This window comes from Punica granatum, chromosome 2 (assembly GCF_007655135.1).
Source record: "Punica granatum isolate Tunisia-2019 chromosome 2, ASM765513v2, whole genome shotgun sequence".
Classification (NCBI taxonomy): Eukaryota; Viridiplantae; Streptophyta; class Magnoliopsida; order Myrtales; family Lythraceae; genus Punica; species Punica granatum.
This window is the reverse complement of record NC_045128.1, coordinates 40,462,714-40,483,816: the sequence shown is the minus strand read 5'-3', so window position 1 is coordinate 40,483,816 and position 21,103 is coordinate 40,462,714. Positions and strand designations below refer to the sequence as shown.

General features: G+C 37.9%; 2 protein-coding genes across 24 annotated transcripts; both read left to right on the top strand.

Moving 5' to 3' along the window:
* Positions 1-5,201: 5,201 nt before the first annotated feature.
* On the top strand, positions 5,202-10,326 carry LOC116195193 (wall-associated receptor kinase-like 1). The gene is made up of 3 exons (XM_031524186.1): positions 5,202-5,357; positions 8,544-8,663; positions 8,827-10,326. The coding sequence occupies exon 3, from the start codon at positions 8,877-8,879 to the stop codon at positions 10,026-10,028; it is 1,152 nt and encodes a 383-aa protein (XP_031380046.1). The 5' UTR covers positions 5,202-5,357; positions 8,544-8,663; positions 8,827-8,876; the 3' UTR covers positions 10,029-10,326.
* Positions 10,327-11,820: 1,494 nt separating this feature from the next.
* Positions 11,821-17,712, top strand: LOC116194638. 23 transcript variants are annotated; one of them, XR_004154488.1, is made up of 8 exons: positions 11,826-12,363; positions 12,457-12,507; positions 12,625-12,807; positions 13,114-13,212; positions 13,390-13,485; positions 13,561-13,634; positions 13,797-13,827; positions 14,079-14,418. XR_004154488.1 is itself a non-coding variant. In XM_031523496.1 (7 exons), the coding sequence occupies exons 1-5, from the start codon at positions 12,148-12,150 to the stop codon at positions 13,429-13,431; spliced, it is 498 nt and encodes a 165-aa protein (XP_031379356.1). In that variant the 5' UTR covers positions 11,823-12,147; the 3' UTR covers positions 13,432-13,485; positions 13,569-13,634; positions 17,485-17,712. The 23 variants fall into 23 exon arrangements, 7 of the variants coding, with proteins under 7 accessions (XP_031379353.1, XP_031379356.1, XP_031379359.1 ...); XR_004154485.1 differs by having other exon boundaries at positions 14,015-14,418; XR_004154479.1 differs by lacking the exon at positions 14,079-14,418 and adding an exon at positions 17,485-17,712 and having other exon boundaries at positions 11,829-12,363; positions 13,569-13,634; positions 13,736-13,827.
* The last annotated feature ends 3,391 nt before the right edge of the window (positions 17,713-21,103 follow it).

Genomic DNA, 21,103 nt, shown 5'->3' with positions numbered 1-21,103 from the left:
ATCACATACATAATCAGTAATCATGCCAAATAGATTATCAACAAAATTTAGATTAATCCACAACAATGAAATAATAATATGTCTCATCAACCCATCGACAAAATTAAACATCCATAATACGATCTCACACAACAAAGTGCCTATGTTCTGATTCATTAGAGGAGATAGTAACTTTACTCTTTCCTCTCTTTTTTTAATAAATAACCAGTTTTGGGTACCCTGTAGACAGGAACCGGAACCGGAACCGATTTTCACAGGTTCCTAATTTTAATACCCGGAACCTACCTTATTTTCAATACGAGCTACCCAGACCCTATTTGTTAGGGTAGATTCAACCGGTTCCAGGTATACCCGATACCCGTGCACACCCCTAATAAAAACGTTTCGCTTCCCATTTTTTTTCTAATTACAAAAGAGGCCATGAATCGTATAATAAAAAAGAATTCATAAAGAAATTCATATAACTAATAAAAAGATACGTATAGTTTTAATCACTGAATATCAAATATGAAGATCCTTGATTTACATCATCTTTTGATCGTTCGTCCTTTCCTATCACAATTTTACAATTGATATATGTGCGTGTGCAGACAATGTCCTAGATAGAGGAGGGATTTTTTTGTTTTTCGATTTTAGTGTTTTTCAACGAGATCACGGGTTGTCTTATTTGGGCATCAATTTGACCATTTTCAAGAGATATTTTGATTATATTTAGAACATATGCGCTGCAAGTAAAATTAATCCACAAATAGTTTGATTTGTCGTTTGAATCACCTCCCGTGATTTAAAAGAGCGTCTTTCACTTCTATTATTCACTCTCTTATTTGCAAATTATCGATATCAAGACGAGTCTGCTTGATGGAGAATATAAATATGATATTCGATAATTCATCCTTTTCTTTTTCTAAGAGCAACTAGAAAAAAGAACTCGGAATGGTATACAGGAAATTTTTTTGATCTCTAATGCGAGTTCATAAAAAATAGAGGGCAGAAAATACGTTTTCGGAGAAAATGAGACCATAGAGCATGAATTTGTTTTCAGGTTTTCATGATTCATGAATGAAGGAAACCCAATTTTCCCACGCGGGAAGAACATTTCCCATGTTGGTGGTTCCTCAGACCAGTAATATAGAGAATGGTTTTCATGTTCTTTTCTTTTGGAAAACGTTTTTCATTGGTCATCTTCCGAATTTATACTTCACGACGGAAAACGTTGAATTTTGGAAAACGCGTTGTTGACGGCGATCGCCTTCGTGTTTCACGGAAACCTACAAAACAGCGAACAGGGAAGAAGACAGCGAAAGATCCGAATCCAACCACCGCACAGAGAGAGAGAGAGAGAGATGGTGCTGAGCGCCGCGGTGGTGGCGGCTGTGGCGGACGTCTCGGCCAACCTCTGCCAGTACATCGCCTGCAACCCCGAGCGATTCAGCAGCGACCAGGTCCTCCGACTCCTCTTCTGTTTCCCCTTCCAGCACGTCCGCCACTTCGCCCTCTCTCTCACTGCTTGCCTCTGCTTCGTCCTCTCCTCCGACACCTCCTCCTCCTCCTCGGACTCCGACTCCGATCTCTCGGCCTACAGCAACGATTCCCACTCCGATTGAACCCTCTTGAATCAGATCCAATGCATCTCGTCCAATTATGTGTCAGTGGCATTTGATCCTCCAATTAGACAGCGGGTCTATTCCAGCTGCGACAAATCGATTTTCGCCGGCGTCGCAACTTCCCCGGCTCCGCCGCGGATTCATTCAGCTCCTCCAGGGGCGGTGGACAGATTCATCCACACCAATGGACAGCCGCTGCCGAGAGCGCACTCCGGGTCGGGTCGGGTCGGGATGGAGCATTCCGGCCCAATGGATAATTGTGCCTCTCTGGGGCACACAAATGGGCTTCGGAAACTTTTTTGTAGTAGCCAGTCGAAGTATATCTCTTTGTAATGTTGTAAGTTGTAGCGAACCATAAATTTTCATTGAATTGAAAAACATACTCGAATTTATCATTGATTTCTGGGAAAACCGAAAGGTCGATCTCGACTGACCGAGTTTGTTCATTACACGAACATGAAGAAAAAGCCTGAAATCGGCTCTTAATCAGTAATGGACATCACTCATTTTTTGATAAATTACACAATTGGTCCAAAAACTAAAAAAATATAACAATCGAGTACATTTTTTATCCAAAAATATTGGATAGATCATCAATTTGTGGCTAACGGCGTTAGTCGGTGTCGCATGGATCCTTCATGACTATTGGCAACGTTAAGCCTTGCTTATGTGACTCTTGCATGGCATTGACATGTCATTTTAAATTAAAATAAATAAGATGAATTAAAAATGATATTAAAAATATTTAATAAAAAATAAACCCGAAGTTTTTTCTTTTAAAAATTTTTAGGAACACTCATTCCACTTATTCTACCAAGTTTCATATAATCGTATAATTTTTTATATTTTTTATATCTAAAATTATATCTATACAAAATGATATTGGTCAAGTAAGTTTTTTTTTTTGAATCAATCTTCAGATTCTTCCATTCAATTTAAAAAGTCAATATTCTCAACATAACTACAGAAAACTGTCAAATATACTATGAAAGATCGATTTTACATCAAATGTACCCTCGAATTATTTTTTATATCACATAAAACCTAAATAGTTAGAAAGTACACCTAAGGAGCCCTTCCATCTGGCTTCGGTCGAGAAATAATGGAAAGTGCTGATGTGGCATCTTTATTATTATTATTATTATTATTATTATTCTTTCTTTCTTTCTTAATAATAAAACATAAAAAAAAGTCGAAAACCAAAATCCATCTTGCTTAGAATTAAAGGGAGGAAGGGATGGAGGGGGTAGGCTTGGGGGAGAAGATCGACGATGGGGGGCACCACGCCGAAGCGACGTCTCCGGATGCGTAGATGGAGGTGGTGGCCGGCGGGGTTGCTATCAAGGGAGGCAGATACCTGGGGTGGTGGTTTCGAGCTTCAATTTTAGTCTTCTTTCTCTCTTTTACCGTTTCTTTCTCTCTGTTCCATTTCTTTTTTAAAAAAGAAAAACACATTCAACAAATCACAGAGAAATGACGAGGCTGTGTGGGGGAGGATCGGCGATGGGATGATTGTCAAACTCTTCCAAAGCTTAATATCTGCAGAAATGCAGAGTTTATTGTACATATACATCCTACAAATATTTATTTGTCGAGGCATGGGATGATTCAAGTAGCTGTCCGTTCTCTTTTCTTGACTGCTCTTGTATACCTCCATATCGGAAGTGGTACCTTTCAGGGAGCCTGAATTAAATCCAACCAGGAAAATATTGAGCAGGTCCATCCATATTGTCCGTAAAGCAACCATCTTTCACTTCCCTAAGCGGGTAAAGCAAAAGTTTTGGATGCCGTCAGTTTTCCATAAAAGCTGCCGTTAGTCGATGAGCTAGTGGGCTGCCGTTAGTCAGTTTTGCGCTCTGATTGGATTGTGACACCACTTGGTAGCAGTGACGTGGTATCATCGTTTCGTGGAAGACTTTCACGTCAGTAAAAGTCGGACTTCGTTTCCAGTCAAGCTGAGGCAAACAAACCTCATTACAAAGAGAGAAATACTCATCGGGATGTGACGAGAAAACAAAAGGATTGGGTGAAGAAACGCTCATGATAATCAAAAGATATTATTTTAATATAATGAGATACTTGTTTAATAAAAGTGCACTTTTAAGAGTATTTTAATATTCAAAATAATAACTTTCTTATTATTTAACAAGTATCTTATTATATTAGAAAATAATAAGTTTTATAAAATAATATGTGTATTGTTATTTAACAAATTTCTTATTATTTCGTTAACGACAATTATCCAACAATTTGTTATGTGGCACCCTCAGATTGATATCTGTAAATCCCTTCTTTTTAAGGAGGCTCCTGATGGGAGTTTAATCCTTGAGGGTATCATTCAAAATTATCGATGGATCACTCCCAAAAAATTCAGCTACTCGAGCGTCAAGAGAATGCCCAGCTCTTTTAGCGAAAAACTCGGCTGGCGAGGTTTTGGTGCCGTTTACAAAGGAGAGTTCCCTGATGGAACTCTCGTGGCAGTCAAACTCTTGAGCTCGTGTCTAAAGGGGATGGACAAGATTTCATCAAAGAGGTTGCGAGCATTAGCAGGACTCATCGCGTGAGCAAGCACAAGCAGAGCAGGCACCATATTCTCTATCTCTCTCTCTCCCCGTCTCTCCCTTTCCGGTTCTAGGATTGTTTGGGCTAGGGAAGGGATGAACAAGAGCTTCAATCTCAGATTGGGAAGCTCAAAATCTCCGATTGGGACTGTTCCGGCAGTGGTCGGTTGCACCGAGACAGTGCGAAAAAGAGAGTCGAGGAGAGAACGCGGTATGGAGGAAGAGAGAGAAAGGAACATGATAGGCTAAACGTGCACCACCCTTTGCTCCATGGATATACTGAAGTGACAACCTTCTATGACGCTGTGTAAAGATGGACTTTTAGAGAGTTGTAAAGAATGTCACATCAGATGATTCTGTCTATTTTTAATTGGAGGCTGACGGAAGGACTTGTCTGACGTACTCTTCAATGATGATTAAGGTTTTATGTGATGTAAAAAATAATTCAATGGCACATTTAATGTAAAATTCATCTTTCATGGTATATTTGACAGTTTTCTCACATAATTACTACATGTTACTATTTGAAATGCATTTTATTCCTCTCTATTTCGTTGGCGCGTACTGACGGGACCTTAGAATAATACAATATAGCAATCTATTTGATTGCTTCTGTCTCCAGGAAGCGAACCGTCAGTTCTCATTTCTGGCTATTCTATCCGTAATAAATCAGTAAGAATTACAGAGAGGTCCCTGTCTTATATTACAACTCATTTCGGAGTGCCAAGCACCTCTGCCCTCCTGAGGATGAGATCTGGGCCCCGAGAACAGCCAACACGCACGATCTCGGGTACCTTGGTCCTTGGCCAACTCTGCTAATTTGATTTCTCATTCTAATAAACTCTTGTGAAGAGAAAAAGCGAGAATATGTAATGTGGAAAGGACCGTGTGTTGTTTTTTTCCCTCTCACCGACTAAGATAGACAGCTCTATCCCTCTTTCTCTGCACTTTCCTAGCAGCAAGCAACTCGACGTTCTTTCCATCCATAAAAAAGATCATCTCGTCCCCTTTGTTATACCATGAACTGTGTCCGGTCATAGAGAATATATATACTTAGAGAGCAACCACACTTCTTATTGGTCTATTGACATTTGTGAAACTACAAGTTACATCGGCGTCAGGAACACAATTTTCTGTTACTGCAATTTTGTAGGGTTTGTTGGTAACCCTTACCTTCCCGATGGATGCCAAGGTACGATTCATTTTAATCTCTTCGAGTATTCAAAATATCTGTGCAGCCTTACATTTCTCTCTCTCTCTCTCTCTCTCACATTCCAGTTGTTTATTCGCCCATGCAAGATAAAATGAAACCGGTTCATAGTCCAAACTGTTCAACGATCCAACCGGTTGGACTACTAATAATATATAAATACTAGGCTTTTTACCCTTGCGTTGCATGAAACTTTTAGAACAATTATATTTTTATATAATTCAAACTTAATTGTTTTAGTTAAATTTCAAAAATTTCATGAAAAACTATTCCTTTTTCTATAGTATGTAATATCTACTAATTATATCCATATATCTTTTCAAATTTTGGCCAATTCAAATATTACAAATATATTGGAGAAGAGAAGAAAGATAGGGGTGTAACAATTTCAAAATTATTATTTTTCAATCCGATAAAATATTAGTAACTATAACTTTTTTCATTACTCTTGCTTTCTTGTTATCTTTTATTATCGTGGGTAACAACTTGATCTCTTTGTTGTACTCTACAATATTCTCTTAATTATGATTTCTAATGAGTTATAAAAAAAAATTGAGGAAATTTTTTTTAAAAAAAATCAAATTTCATTATTTGTTGTGCTATTCTTACTCAAATCTCATATATTAAATTTTGTAAATTTGAATAATTTTAGCTAGAATAAATCAATTATTTTCATGGGAGATTTACTTAATTGAGTTTTATAAGATTTGCAATAGTTCTAAAACATTATCCAATAAAGTTTAAATTCATATAATAATAAATTTTCTTTATTTTTGTAAGATTGTAAATATTTATTTGCTATTGAAATAACAATAATGATTTGAATTAATGTATTCTTCATTTTCATATTTGCTACTGTTATTTATAATAAAATGTATTACTAATTAATTTTAATTAGCATATCAATCTATGAATTACAATACATTTACTATGGCGATGCTACCATGGTTGATTGAAAATACATCCAACATGGTTGTTTTTATTTCATCCGTTAGATTATACTAGGTAAGATCTAAATCATTGACGTATCTATATTTCTAAAACAAAAAGATTCCCTACCCATAAATTTCCTGTTTTTATAGTTTCGACCACAGATCTTTCCAACAACGCTCTGATGCCCCTGAAATGAGTCAATTCCGGTTCGAAATTAAATCAAAGTGAACCAACCAATTCAATAAACAAAAATAACAATTTCATACTTTCAAAATAACAAAAGAAAATGAAAAGAAAAACCTAATAAAGATTAACATAAGAAAAAACATAAACTAAATGTTAGTTCCCTTCCCAACCGATTCTTGTTTGTTCTCCAATCGATCCATCTCCGAGTCACCCATTTTATGTAAAAAAAAATAAAAAACGGGGGTTTGACAAGGAATCAACACCCAAGAACTAGTATGTATTTTATTTTCAATCTAAAGCTCTGTTCTTCCATTGTTTGTCCATGAAATGATCGTACTTGAGTCAATATATGAATGAAGTTAGCTAAAATTTGTATAATTTAAGCTAAAATGAGTCAACTATTTTCATAAGAAATCAAAGTATATTTATTTTAATCAAACCTCATACAATTATTTAAGTTTTGAGGATAATTTTGAAAAAAAAAATATTTATGTTCAATTTTTTGGTATATATGTGAATTGATTGTATATATATTTACAATTACTTCACTCTTTATTTGCATTTTAATTCATGTAAATATATCATTAATATAGTATTTATTTGCTTTTTGAGATATTATTTTTTAATTCAGAATATTATTTATTACCTTTATGACCTTACAATATTTAAAAAATTACATTTCTAACTTTATTTAATTTGTGGGATACAACTTTATATATATATATATATATAGATAATTAGCGTAAATATATCATTAATATAGTATTTATTTTCTTTGAGATAATATTATTTAATTCATAATATTATTTATACATTTACCTTTATGACTTTACGATATTTATAAAAAAATTACATTTCTAACCCCATTTAATGTGTGTGATACAACTTTATATTTACATAGATGCGCATGTATTGCGTGCACGCATATATATATAGACACATTACATAAATATATGTATATACATATCAAGCAAAATATGGAACCACATAGAAAGATTTTCAACACAATTAATGGTTTTGTAAAAAATGGATTTACAATGATCAACTATGTTTCTAGAAAATTCACGCTGCGATAGTTCTACCCTTTATTGGACTGATCCAGCTTGACTGGATTAGTCGAGAACCAATTGGACTTCCGGATACCATGGATCACACAAAAAAAAACTATGTTTCTAGAAAAATTATGTTAAATAAGGCGTGGTTTATTTATTTACTCAATAGTAAATATATTAAAGCAAAAGAGTTGATACATCCAAATTTTACTTTACTATATATAATAATAGCAAAATCATCTGCGTGATGCACGATTTTACTTTTTAATTTTAATGTACTGGTAATATTTTCAAACAATTATTTGATTTCATAATTTTGATAAATATGGTTATATCTTTACTATGATTTGAACTTTTATTGATTTGGAGTCCACACATATGTAAAAAAAAAACTAGTATATAATGATAGCTAATTCAAATAAAGACATTAGTTCATTCATGCAATTTTTGCTTCAACTATATATGGTAGAAAATTATTTTTCAATTAGAAGGGAAATCTATTGATTTAGTACAATGAAATAGAAATTTTATATATCTAATAAAGGAGCATGGATAGTCCCGAATGAGTATTGAACCTAAAAGCTTTTGAGTACCAGCGAGAGTGGGCATCACTGTGCTGTATTCTCTTTGATTATATGGTAGTAATCATGTACGTTAATTAATTTTCAATCATTTAATTAACTTATTTATTGCCTCATAATTTCAAAGAAAAATATTCTATAGTATGCAGAAACTGAAAATAATGTTTTGTTCTTAACTAAAAAACAAGTTGCGTAACACATAAATATAGTCTTTAGGAAAATTAAGCACTTATGATGCTAATTCTAGATATAATATCTTACAAGTGGATAGTAAAACTCAATAGTAAATTTTGTCCATATATTAGAATAATATATATCCTTATTAAATGGACCTCATCTGCACATATCTCCGTAACTTATGTATATTAGATCATATACTATAAATCTAAATTGTTAATAAATCACTTTCGTTTCAGATGTCAATGAATGCGAAGTCCCAGAAGGGAATGACTGTCAACAGTCAGAGAAGTGTGTAAATGTCCGAGGAGGCTTCCACTGCTTGGGATTAAATGGCAAAAACACATCCATCATAACAGGTAAGAGTGAGACCCTAGCAAGAGCAAATCTTTTCTAGGCCTAATCCACTTGGCCATATCAACTGCCTGAATTGTAGCACTCATAACATTAAATCAAATCTATGCAAGAAGAGAAACCAACTGTTGCCTCTGAAATACGCATCCATTGTTCTTTCTGGCGCAGGTCTTTCGTCTAGCTTTGGATTGCTCGTCCTGATTTTCCTAGCATGGAGGATGTACATACTGATGGAGAAGAGAAGAGAGGCCAAACTCAAAGAAAAGTTTTTCAAACGGATTGGAGGTTTGATAATGCAGCGACTATCTTCACCCGATGGGAACGTCGAGAAAAGCAAATTGTTCAATTCCAAGGAGTTAGAGATGGCCACTGACCACTTCAACCAGGATAGAATTCTCGGCAAAGGTGGCCAAGGTACTGTTTATAAGGGGATGTTAGCGGATGGCATGATTGTTGCAGTTAAGAAATCTATATCGATTGATGAGAAAAATGTAGAACCCTTCATCAATGAAGTCGTCATTCTCTCACAAATCAATCACAGAAATATCGTGAAACTCTTGGGTTGCTGCTTGGAGAGTGAGGTTCCACTTCTAGTGTACGAGTTCATTCCAAATGGGACTCTTTACCAGTACCTCCATGACCCGGAGTTTCCTTTTTCGTGGGATGCACGCCTAAGAATTGCCACCGAAGTTGCAAGCGCACTTTTTTACTTGCACTCATTCGCTTGCATTCCGATTTACCACCGTGACATCAAGTCTTCAAATATATTACTGGATGAAAAGTATCGAGCGAAGGTAGCTGACTTTGGGACTTCAAGATCAGGTGCCCTGGATCAGACTCATGTGACCACACTGGTGCAGGGCACGTTTGGGTACTTGGATCCGGAGTACTTCCAGACAGGTCAATTTACGGAAAAAAGTGATGTGTACAGCTTCGGGATCGTCCTTGTTGAGCTCCTAACTGGGCAAAAGCCAACCACTTCACTCCTTGGAGAGACTTGTATAGGGCTCGCATCCTCTTTCATTACTGCAATGGAGGAGGATCACTTGTTTGAGATACTGGATCCTCGAGTTCGAGAGGAAGGTGGTGAGGAAGAAATCATAGTTGTGGCTAACTTGGCAAAACGATGCTTAAACCTGAAAGGCAGGGAACGACCCTCGATGAAAGATTTAGTTATTGAGTTGGAAGGGATAAGGAAGAGGTCAGAGCCATCTTCTAGCCTCGCACAACACCAGGAAGAGGTCGATCATGCTGATCCCAACGAATTCGAAGCTGACGATGATCTTTCAATCTCTAGAAGATCTGGAGCGGATCTGGGCTCTATCCGGTTATCCGATGGTCGCGCTCTCTTGACTAGAGTCACATGGTGAAAAAGTTCGAAGTTACTTCGAGTCCGTAATCATCTGTTGTACTTGTACTGTGGGTGTTGGAGAATTTTATGTTTTTGTTTGATGTTTTTGCCGAGTCAAAGTTTTTCGTACTGTTGGTCACATTAGTTTGTTTGGTTGTTTATATGTTCCTAGTTTTAAGGGAGTTAGTGGTGTAGTGGGTGGTTTGAAAAAGCCTTATATAAGGCTGTATTTGTTCGATGAAAAGTTGCAGTTCTCTTCCCAGTAGTTTGAGCGTTCCTTTGTTCTTTAGTTTTTTATTTTCTGCTTTGCTTACAACAGTGGGCTGGTTCTGTTCTCTTCTACTCTTATCCTCCATGTGATATATAATGCTTTTTTTTTTAATCTGATTTTCTCATCTCTCTCACCCTCTTACTCCAGTCTACATTTCTCAGCAGTAGGCTCCCTCTGCAAGTGATCCTTCCCCTCAGAAACAACAACTAGATTAATTTGGACCGTTTACAGACTAGGACTAACAACTGTACAAGCTACTGCAGATGAAGTAGAGAAAGATCACCAGAGACAAACCACATACGACTGATTAATGGATGCAAAAGTCTTATACGTTAGCATTGCTGTCGGCACGGAATTCCTGATTCATTCAGACATGACAGCATTGTGAGTTGTGTGGATGAGACAGGGTGCTCTTGCAGTTCCTGAAAATGTGGACCAAGTTTGGTGCAATTTCGCAGCCCATTTGTTTCTCATTATTATTTTCTGTTGCCCAGTATACTCCAACAATTTGACTTGAACATTGCCCATTTGAAGTCGAATTACAATGGCTAACGGGTTGACCAGTCAGGTTACTTCGGGAGGTCATTGGACATCTCCAAGTTCAGTTTGGAGTTTGCTCAATCGAGCTGGTGTACATATTGAAAGCCACCCCCCTTCTTCGGGTTTCCTAATCTTGGAGTTGGAAACATAAAGAAACCTAGAAAAAAATGTGCCATAATTGCTGGATTTTACCTTAAGATATGTTTATAGTCCACCGTATTTTGCAAATCGCAGGACGTTTCTTTGAAACCAGAGAGAACTGGAATAAGGTTCTTTTTCTTCTTCTTTTTTCCCTTCGGACGAAGGGGACCTTCGACCTTTATAATGTAGAGATAAGTGCGAGACACGGACTCAATTGTCCTGAATACGATTATAGAACATGGGAAGAGCAACCTAAGAGATTCCATTCTTTATGTTGGTATTTCGATAGACTTTGCCATCGAGAGGTTAATTTGTGGTATCACTATCTCATACCACGTGGGGCCATCCGCTTCCGATGCATCCCAAGCTCCTTGGAGGATTTAGTCAGCTTCTCCGCTGGATGCCGGACGGATTAATGTCCAAGATACCAGACCGGGTCGGGTCGGAGTTCCCGGCCCAATGAACAAGCTAATGGGCCTCCATAGACTCTTGTTGGAGCTGCTGCTGCTGCTGCTAGCAGCTAAATACACAAAAATGGACTTTGGGAACTTCTTGTAGTAGCAAGTCAAAAAGTATATCTATCTGTAATGGTGTAACGAACCATACACGATACATGTTCATTGATAAACATACTCGAATTTGTACCCAGCAATGCTTGAAGATGTTCTCTCACATGCCGGTCCACCGATGACCGACCTTTCTACTAAAGATAGGATGCAGTGATAAGTAACAATTCTTGAGCTTAGCAATGACTTGAAAGAAAAGATCGATCTCGATTAACTAACGAGTCCTTTCATTACACAAGCTTGGGGAAATGGCTAAAAGGGGCTCTTATGTTGCTGATGGACAGCACTCACTTGCCTATCCTATTACCTGTCGTTTAGAATCCAACCGTTAATGTTACGAGTCCACGGACGGTTCGAGCCTTGTCTGGCCCGATGTCATGCCCCGCGCTGCAGTGCCGCCATGGGCACTGAGCTCTTCAGGTTGAGGCTTTCGCCACTTCTTCATCTTCCTTCCCCTCTCCCCAGCCCAAACTCTCCACCATAGCACGGCCTCATCAATTTTCTTCCATTTCCGGGAATTTCATTTTTCTTAATTAAATAAAAATTCCGAAAAATCATTGAAGGCGGGGCGGGGGTCCGGTTAGGTGCTGAATTGAGGAAGCTAAGCTAAGCTAGGAAGAATGGAAGGAGTAACCATGAGGACGCTAGCATTGTCAACGTCTCCTTGGTCGACCTACCTCCTCCAATATACTCGCACGCCTGCGCCTGCCCCTCTCCCTCCTTCCCTTTTACGATTTTCCCATCCCTCCCCGCGCAGCCGTTTCCCCTCCGTCTCCTCGTCTCCGGTTCGCCCGCTTTCCTCCATGGCTGCTTCTTCAGCTCAGTCTCATGCTCAGGTACGGGCAAACACTGGATAATAAGCTGATAAACTAAAGCAGCCAGATGATAGGTTTTCGATCGTCTTGATCACCCTTCGCTTGCAATAGCAGGCCCCGTCGGCGGGAGATGCGAACGTTTTCCAGCTGATTCAAGCTCATGAGGTGGCTCACTATCTGTTTTTCATTGATTCCTTCGTATTTCGTATCTCCAATTCCTTCGAATTTGGTGAAATTTGTATTTTGTTGATATGCGCAGTTTACGGTGATCGATGTTTTCAGGAGAAGGCTGCCTGGCTTCCACCGATTGAGGAAATCCAGACAGTGCTTGATCGCAGTGTGCGGGGCATGCTCTCCACTCTTTCTCATATATGCATCGACCATGATCATCGGATCACAACAAATGTTTGTTTGTCGGAATCATTTGAATGCTGTTTCTACCCCATTTTCGGGAGTTCTGATTAAGTAAGACTTGTTCATTTAGTATATCAATTGTGCAAACTAGGACCGGTGGAAATTTTAGAGGCTAGTAGTGCATTTTGCTTCTATAGTTTCAATAGAAAAATCTGGTGAGTGGTGACAACACATTTGTTTTCGGGGTGGGGGTGGGGGTGGGGACTGCTATGGCACCATGGGGATTCTGCAATTCAGATGCAGTGACTAATGCTAGTTCATGTCCCCAAGTTATTGCGTGCCTTGTATTAGTCATCAGATCGAAAATCGAATCTTAGGTCCCAAAGGAAACTAGTTTTGTTTATTTTGCTCTTGCAGAAACTCGAGGATTACCCATCAGGTTCTATGGTCGATTTTGCTTGTGATGCGGATGGATCTCCTATACTAGCAGTCAGCAGCCTTGCCTATCATACAAAGGTTTGAGCTTGGTGCTCCTGTTTGCTGATTTCTTGCACATACTAAAATTAATGAAGGAATGACTGAGCTGTTGATTGTTGTCTTGTGGATGCTCCTGATTTCATGGGATAATTTTACCTGAACTCATGTTGATTATCAAGTTCCTCTAATGATTTTGATACTTGTTGCTTCTCACAGGACCTATTGGCTAACCCCAAGTGCTTGCTGCTTGTTGCCTGAGATCCTGAAGACAGGACTGATTTGGTGATCACTGTGCATGGTGATGCTGTAGCTGTAAGTTTTATTCTCATCTGAGTTTGCAATCTTGAAGGTTCATCTATTCGAATCGGTGGAGAATTTGAGGATCAGTTTTACAGGTAACTGAACAAGAGAAAGAAGCTGCACGTGCTGCATATCTTTCAAAGCATCCCAATGCATTCTGGGTAATTTGTCTCTTCTTATTCTCTGAATCGTGCATTCACAATCCAAGACTTCCCAATGCTTATATTTCATAAATCTCTCTTGCAATGCTTTGACTATGAAGGTTGACTTTTGCGACTTCCAAATTATCCGCATTGAACCGAAAGTTGTGCAATATGTTTCAGGGGTCGCAACAAGCTCTGTTAGGTTCAGGACGTGAGCTCTATTTCTCTATCTCTCTCTCTCCCTCGACCAATTTCACAATATTTTAGCAAATGAACTTGGGTGACTGCTTGACTAAGAAATTTACATTTGTTATAGTCTACAGATACGGCAACAGTCCATAATAAATTATTAATCGTATTATTTTTCTTTATTAATCTGCTGGTCCGTGTCTTTACAGCCTTGCTAGGTTTCTTATGGGACAATAATCTCATTGCTTTGCTGTTTCGATGGAAGGAACGCAGTGGTGGAAATCTTGAATCTTAGGAAAGTATACCAAGAATATCTTTCTTTCTCGGGAGCACCACGGTCCATGGGGCTTGGATTCACATTCACATTCACATAACTCTACTCGACCCGAAAAGTATAGGATTCCGTCAATCCACAAGACTCCACAGATATAGCATTCCTTCCAGAGGATACAGGCCTGAGATACAGAAGTACAAGGCAATGCAGAGTTACTGGGAATATGAAGATACTACTTTATTTCAACATTTCTCATCTACCGAAAAATTTTAATGGAATTATCTTTTAGATTTTAAGTCAGTTACTAATGAGTATTTAATTTTGGTCATTTAACTGTCATCCTCCTATGGGCCCCCCCATTGAATTATTTCCCAGCTTAAGCTATCTAAACACCACCACGTCCAAAAATGTTCCTTTGCAGTTCACTTGCGTTTCTTCATCATTTTCTTTTGGGCAGGAATAACATAGATAGAGAGAGACCTTGGAGAGAACGAGCCGGGGAGTGAGCGAGAGAGAGACTCTGGAGTGGAAGGGAGAGTGCCAGAAGCTCGGTCTTCATGTACAGCATGCATGAGACTTCTGCTCCAATATTCTTCCTCCACCCGAGCCTCACCTTCTTGGTTATCTTCCCATTCCCACTGTCTTCTTGTCCTCGCTTCTTCCACCCTCTTTGATTGCCATACACATAATGAACAGAGGTGAGAATTCAGACAAACTCGGTGAGATAAACCGACCATAACCCTTTGTTTGGATGGAGGGAAAGGAAATGGAGAAGGGGACTTTGCATATAATTTTCCGATTTTTCTATACCAATTCCCCCCTCTTTCCCTCCATTTCCCTCCCATTCATACACACTATAAGGATTGGAGAATCTCCTTGCCATCGTCCTGTTTCTGATCAGCCAGGAAAACTGATATCGTACTTCCCTGGAATTATAAAAATTAAAGGGCTCTGATTTGAGCTAAGGATAACTCCAAATCGATGATCGAAGTGTTGGAGGCAGATATATGATTCTCTCTTTTGCTCCGTGAAATTCATACTGGTTGAGGTCTCATTTAAATTCCCTCCATTCAGGCGTTTGGCTGTCCAGAGCTGAGTAGTTAGCTTGTTCCTCTGATGGAATTGAACCCAAAAATGCAAAATTGTCCTGAAATGGCTATACCTTTAATCAGTTCAGAGGAGCTCTATTGCCCCCATTTTGCTCAACTTTCTCGATGCTTCATTTTGAGTAAAAGAAGAACCTAAATTGATTGTTTAAAAGTAAGGGGCAGCTTTATATTGAGCTTCGATGGTGAAGAATTCTCTTTTATTACGTTTTTTTCCCCCCTATATTTCTGGTTTTGTGACCAGCCCTTTTAATATCATGTTTTTGGAGGAATTTGGGTTCTTGACCAGAACCTGGAAGAGGTTCTGAGGTTTGAAACACTATAAGAAATTTTATTTCGGTTCTGGCCCAAACTGAGGTAGGCTTTTCCAAATGGGGAATTTATTTAAAATGACTCATGGTTTACTCGTTTTATCAAATGTATCTTATGTTTTTTTTGTCAAATCTATCCCATGGTTTACTTTTTGCATCAAATCTATCCCGGCGTTATCTTTTCCGTCGACATCTAACGGCTGTGCTGACGTGGCGCCCACGTGGCAAGTGTGACCCATTATCTCTCCACGTGCCATGTCAGCACGGCCGTTAAATGTCGACGGAGAAGATAACGTCGGGATAGATTTGATGCAAAAAATAAACCATGGGATAGATTTGACCAAAAAAAAAAGCATATGATAGATTTGACAAAACGGGTAAACCATTGGCCATTTTAGGTAATAACCCCTTTCCAAATTAAGCATGGTTAGTTGATATTCTTCAGCTTTTAATTGTCCTTCACTTGAGCCTTGTTCTTTAATGGTTTTAATAGGACCAGGTCGAATTCTCGAGTCTACTCCATCAGGAAGTTTAGCAAGCTAATCCTTTAATTAATATGTATTTTAGAGTACTGATGTGTACTGAGTTGTTTAGGTTTTCCATTAGTTTCATCAGCTCATAAGTATAGTGTTACAATTCTTGTCTAGTGAATGATCAGTGTAGTATGGAAGACCCGATTTTTCTCATTGAATATTTAGTTCTCACATATGTATTATTGAGCTTCGGAGGCTAATGTTTTTCTAATAGGTCGTTAGTGGATCGGTTTCCTTGATTGAAAAGCTTGAGTGGTCATTACTTAATTTGTGTTTTGGTCTTTTTTGTTGCCTTAAGTCAGGTGACAACATGTTTTCCTTGCTGTTTCTGATTTCTGGTTGAGCTTTGCTTGCTAATTGGTTTGCTGTGGGGAAAGGGTGCGTATATATGGCTGATCCTCTCATCATCATTCGTATAAATTTGGAGGTGTTATTTTATAAGCTTGGGGTCATCCAATATGATCTGACTACTGTTTTGCACAGTATATTTGTGTTTTGTGTGTGTATATCATATAGCTAAAAACTGAGTTATATTATGCATTAAATTGTACTTGCAGACTTTTTCTGTGTCTAGATAGGTTAAATGTTACTAGACCTGGCAGAATGGAAATGAGACTGAATGGCTGCTGGACCCGTGGAATACAAATTGGGCTGGATCAGCTATTGGGCTCGACAGAATAAAAAGGGAGGTTGATCGGCCACTAGACCTAGCCAAATATATATAAAAAGAGACTTGATCGGTCGTTCAACCGACGGTATATAAAAAGTGTGAGATGAGATATGATTATTGCTGTTGTGTATGGGATGTTGGTCGAGTCATGTCACTGTACCCTTCAGAGTTATTGTTTTGAATTGAATTGAATGGTTATATTTTATGGATGTGGATGTACATGATCAAAATTCCTTGCATTGTTGGTTTGGCTGTGGAGTTTGGAATAATGAATGAGTGTTTTTTACAGTGGAATTATTAGCTTGTCATGATTGCTGAGAAGTGAAATGTTATGGTTATGTGTATGCTTGTGAGATGTTTGATTAATTTTTACGTTGTTGATGATGGATGTATTTAGTGGTATTCTATTTGTTGAGAGGTGTTCCGTGTGTTTATTTACCGGAAGGGTGTCAGGTCTATCAGAGTCACTTTGAACTAAAATCAAGTTTTGCTAGTTGATTTGAAGTTATGAGTAATTCATTGTATTATTTTACGTTTCTTTAGGTTGTGTTACTTGTTCTTATTCAAATCTGTCCATTGTCATAGAAGGATAACAAAAAAAATAAAAAAAAATGATTCGGGCTCGAGCTGTTCTCGCTGTTTTGTGTGATGATCATTGAGCCATTTAGTTCATTGTCCTTTGTCATCTCACTTGGTTTTTGTTGAGGAGTTTCGAACTAACGTGATTATTTTGGTTAAACTTAGTGAGCTCTTTAACTCACTCTCTTTTTATTTTACATTTCCAGGAAAAAGGATGACAGGAAAAGAATTTTCTAAAAGAATTTCTAAAGTCAAGTGCATGTCTTGTTCGGTTGTGAGCTTACTTGATCGGGCCTCAAATGATCCTAAGCTAGTCCAGATGAAACTTGAGATGTATTGGAGATTTTATTGAGATATTAACAGGCTGGAGATTTTGACCCATAAATGTAACTCCTTGATGTTCAAACTATTATATCTTATCATTTATAGAATTATGAATGATACATTTTTCTGAATTAAACAGTTGAACTTATCCCGAAAGCACAAATTTATTTTGGAGAAAATTTTAAATGATTGATAATGAGTCTTACATAAATTACGAGGATGTGAATTATAGATGTCATTAAATCGATCTTTGAAACTATTTTACTCTACTTATTTGGATCGATGTTATTGATTATATCGTCCTTTCGCGTGTAAGGACTGTCGAAGATGATAAGTTGCTTACAGAGTGTGAGAGTAATAACAGAAAGGCTTTCCATCTCGGCATCTATCAACATTCACTGTGCTAAAGTATTGTATTTTTCCTTGAAGCTTCAGGAAAAGAGCGTGAAATTATTGAAAGATGACTATTTCAATTGATAAAATTGAAAAGAGCGAGATAATTGTCATCTACAAGTGCCGTATTAATAGTTGATATGACCCAAGAGAAATATCTTTCACTAAAAGATGTCACAGAAAGTCTTTAAACGATCTTGATTTTTCTTTCTTTGTTAGTTTGTTTGTGTGTACACTTTTTTTTTTTCCCTGCCCGGAGGTCATGCTCGAGGGACTCTATTTAATTGCCGAGACACTTTAATTCCACGTCGTACGTATGATAGAAGTCTAGTTCCCATCCCAGAGCTTAGCCTTTTTGGCGTAATATTAACTCCACTTTGTTTGATTGGAGCGGGACACGGATTTTTATAGCCGATTCCATCAGGGAATTACTTTTTTACGATATGTCCAATAGCTACCGTCCAATACGTCATAACTTACCAGAAAGTGATGCAGATTTTTTTTTGCTTCACGTACGTCAGTCATATGGATCGATCTAGCTCTCGCTGGTATTGCTCCATTTGCATGCAGTAAGTAACCTCTTCAAAGAGAGACCAAATAAGTCCCGAACGCCAGAATGCCACGCCTAGGAAATCTTCCAGCTAGGTCATGCATCGGCTCGATTTACTTGTTCTAAAAGACCTTAGTTTTGATCGATCCAGTTATGCTGGTCGGAGAGAACCAAAAGAATGAGTTCGTAAAATTCCAATGCACTGTGACCATGGAACCCCCACCCATTTCCTGATGTCTTTTAGTTCCCTGGCCCTAATATAATTTTTGTCTCTGTACAGATCATCCCACCATGGAAAATGGCCCAAAGGAAAAATCTCAACAATTAATACATGTCATCAAAATAATTAATAACAATCAACTTCATATTGTATGTGTTCTTCTCTGCTTCCGTCTTCGTTCACAGCTGGGGGGCCATTTCCATGTTGCGATGTATCGGTTTTGAATAATTTCAACTGTGGATTCAGCTGAAAAGTCTTAATTCAGCTCTGTACTATATGCATATGAGAATATATATATATATATATATATATATATATATAATCTATGATGCAATTATCTACCATAGGCGTATTATTTTGCACAGCTCAGCTTGATTCATACAACGTGTAGCGATATGTACTAAATCCTCGATTTTCCAACATCCCGAGGGACAATTCTTTATCGCCGCTCTTTACGAGCCTTCCTAAAAAGCTCCTGCGAAGATTACCCGAAAAAGCAGGCGGTTGACCCGGTCGACTTACTATTCGTATCTGATGTTCACTTCTTTCTCTGTCCATGATGGATCAGAAGCCTGCGTTGATTACGACAAACATATGTTCTAATAAAAGTGGGTTTTACTCAGATTTTCTCGGGAGCTCAAGATACCACAGTTGATATTCAATGGAAATCCTTTTGCTCGGGTCATAAATTTATGCATATTTTAACTACATACGGTTTTCTCCTTCCTTGCCTTCGCGTCTTTCTAGTTGGACTAACATTGATTTATTGAAACATTCTGATTCTCGAGAATTATGTTGTTGTCTCTTTCGGAATCTTGATTATAAACCCATGAATTTCTAACCAAGAATGTTTTCTTTCCCTTTATTTTTTTTGGGCATAACCAAGAAGGACTGGAAATAGATTATAAACCCAATCTTAACACTGACATAATATTGATCCGCAATCAAAATTCACTCTGATTTTCGAGAATCTTTTGATTGAATTGGCTCTGAAATTTTCCACAAAAAAATTATCTTGTTCTAGTCCTGGCCCCCACCACCACCACCACCAAAATGAGGTTGCTCATGACCCCACAAAAATTGAATTATTCTATTGAGGAAAATTCCATGTGTAACGGGAATGTTCAGCATCCGGGGTAAAGGATCCGCTTAATTAAAGGATTTTCATGATTGCCAAGAAGTGAAATGCCATGTGTATCCTTAATCAAATTCCACTCTGATTTTCGAGAATCTTTTGACCGGTTTGGCTCCGAAATTTTCCGCAAAAACACGTTTCCATGCTCCCCCAATAAGGTTGCTCATGGCCCCACAAAAAAAAAAGAAAAAGAAAAAAAAGAAAGGAATTATTTCATGACATTTCCACGTACTAGCGGGAATGTTCAGCGTCCAGGGTAAAGGATCCACATACGGATTTTCTCGATGTAGGTAGATTCTAATGGTGGTAGTGTCATGAATATATGTGTACATGTGACGTATTTGCAGCCCCCATTATATTTACGGTAGAGGTTACTGATTATCCGTATGCCCAATATTTTCGTGCAAAACAATATTTTACGCGCAAGTCCAAGCTTCTGATGCAGTGTCTTTTGGTTTAAACAAACAGCGAAGCTGCCTATGTCTTGATGCTATGCTTCAAAACTGCAGAAACATCTTCAACGAGATTATACCAATTAAAGTCCCAGAATTTACTAGCTAAGCTAGATGCCCCATTTATACGTTCTCCAATTATGCCATTTTCTGATTTCTCTTGTTTCAGAAACCTAAATTTAGATAAGTCCAATTACCGGCCAGTGGGTGGACAGCTCAACTGATGAATCCATCCTAAACATCTACGTGGACAATTATGACTGTCGATTATAAAACTTATGTTATGGAAATTGAATTTCAACCTGCCTAGTAACTTCGACTTATTTTCACGTAGAAGAAAATGTTTCAGGGATAATTCAAAGGATGAAAGAAACTGACAGACAAAACATCAAATAGCGTGAAATTATTGGGAATGACTTTTCCAATTGAGAAAATTGAAAAGAGTGAGACAACTGTTTGTCAAAAAGTGCCTCATTTCAATTGAAAAAACCCGAGAGAAATATATATATTTAATTATAACTAAAAGATGTCACAAAAAGTCTTTAAACAATCTTCGTTTTTGCTTTCTTTCTTCTTCTTTTTTCCTGTTTGTTTGTACACTATTTCTCTGCTTGAAGGTCACGCTCGAGGAATTCTACTTAATTCCTGAGACTCTTCAATTTCATGCCGTATGATATAAGTCTATCATGTCCCGACCCCAGAGCTAAGCCTTTCGGCATAATATTTACTCGGAGTTGCTTGATTGGAGCGG

What these genes read in the sequence shown, in the direction of transcription:
- LOC116195193 (XM_031524186.1), top strand. Translation starts at nt 8,877, where the DNA reads ATGTACATACTGATGGAGAAGAGAAGAGAGGCCAAACTCAAAGAAAAG.
- LOC116194638 (XM_031523496.1), top strand. Translation starts at nt 12,148, where the DNA reads ATGGAAGGAGTAACCATGAGGACGCTAGCATTGTCAACGTCTCCTTGG. An exon ending in AGCTGATTCAAGCTCATGAG is followed by an intron (nt 12,508 to 12,624) that starts GTGGCTCACTAT and finishes CGATGTTTTCAG; the next exon opens with GAGAAGGCTGCCTGGCTTCC. An exon ending in TGCTCTCCACTCTTTCTCAT is followed by an intron (nt 12,712 to 13,113) that starts ATATGCATCGAC and finishes TTGCTCTTGCAG; the next exon opens with AAACTCGAGGATTACCCATC.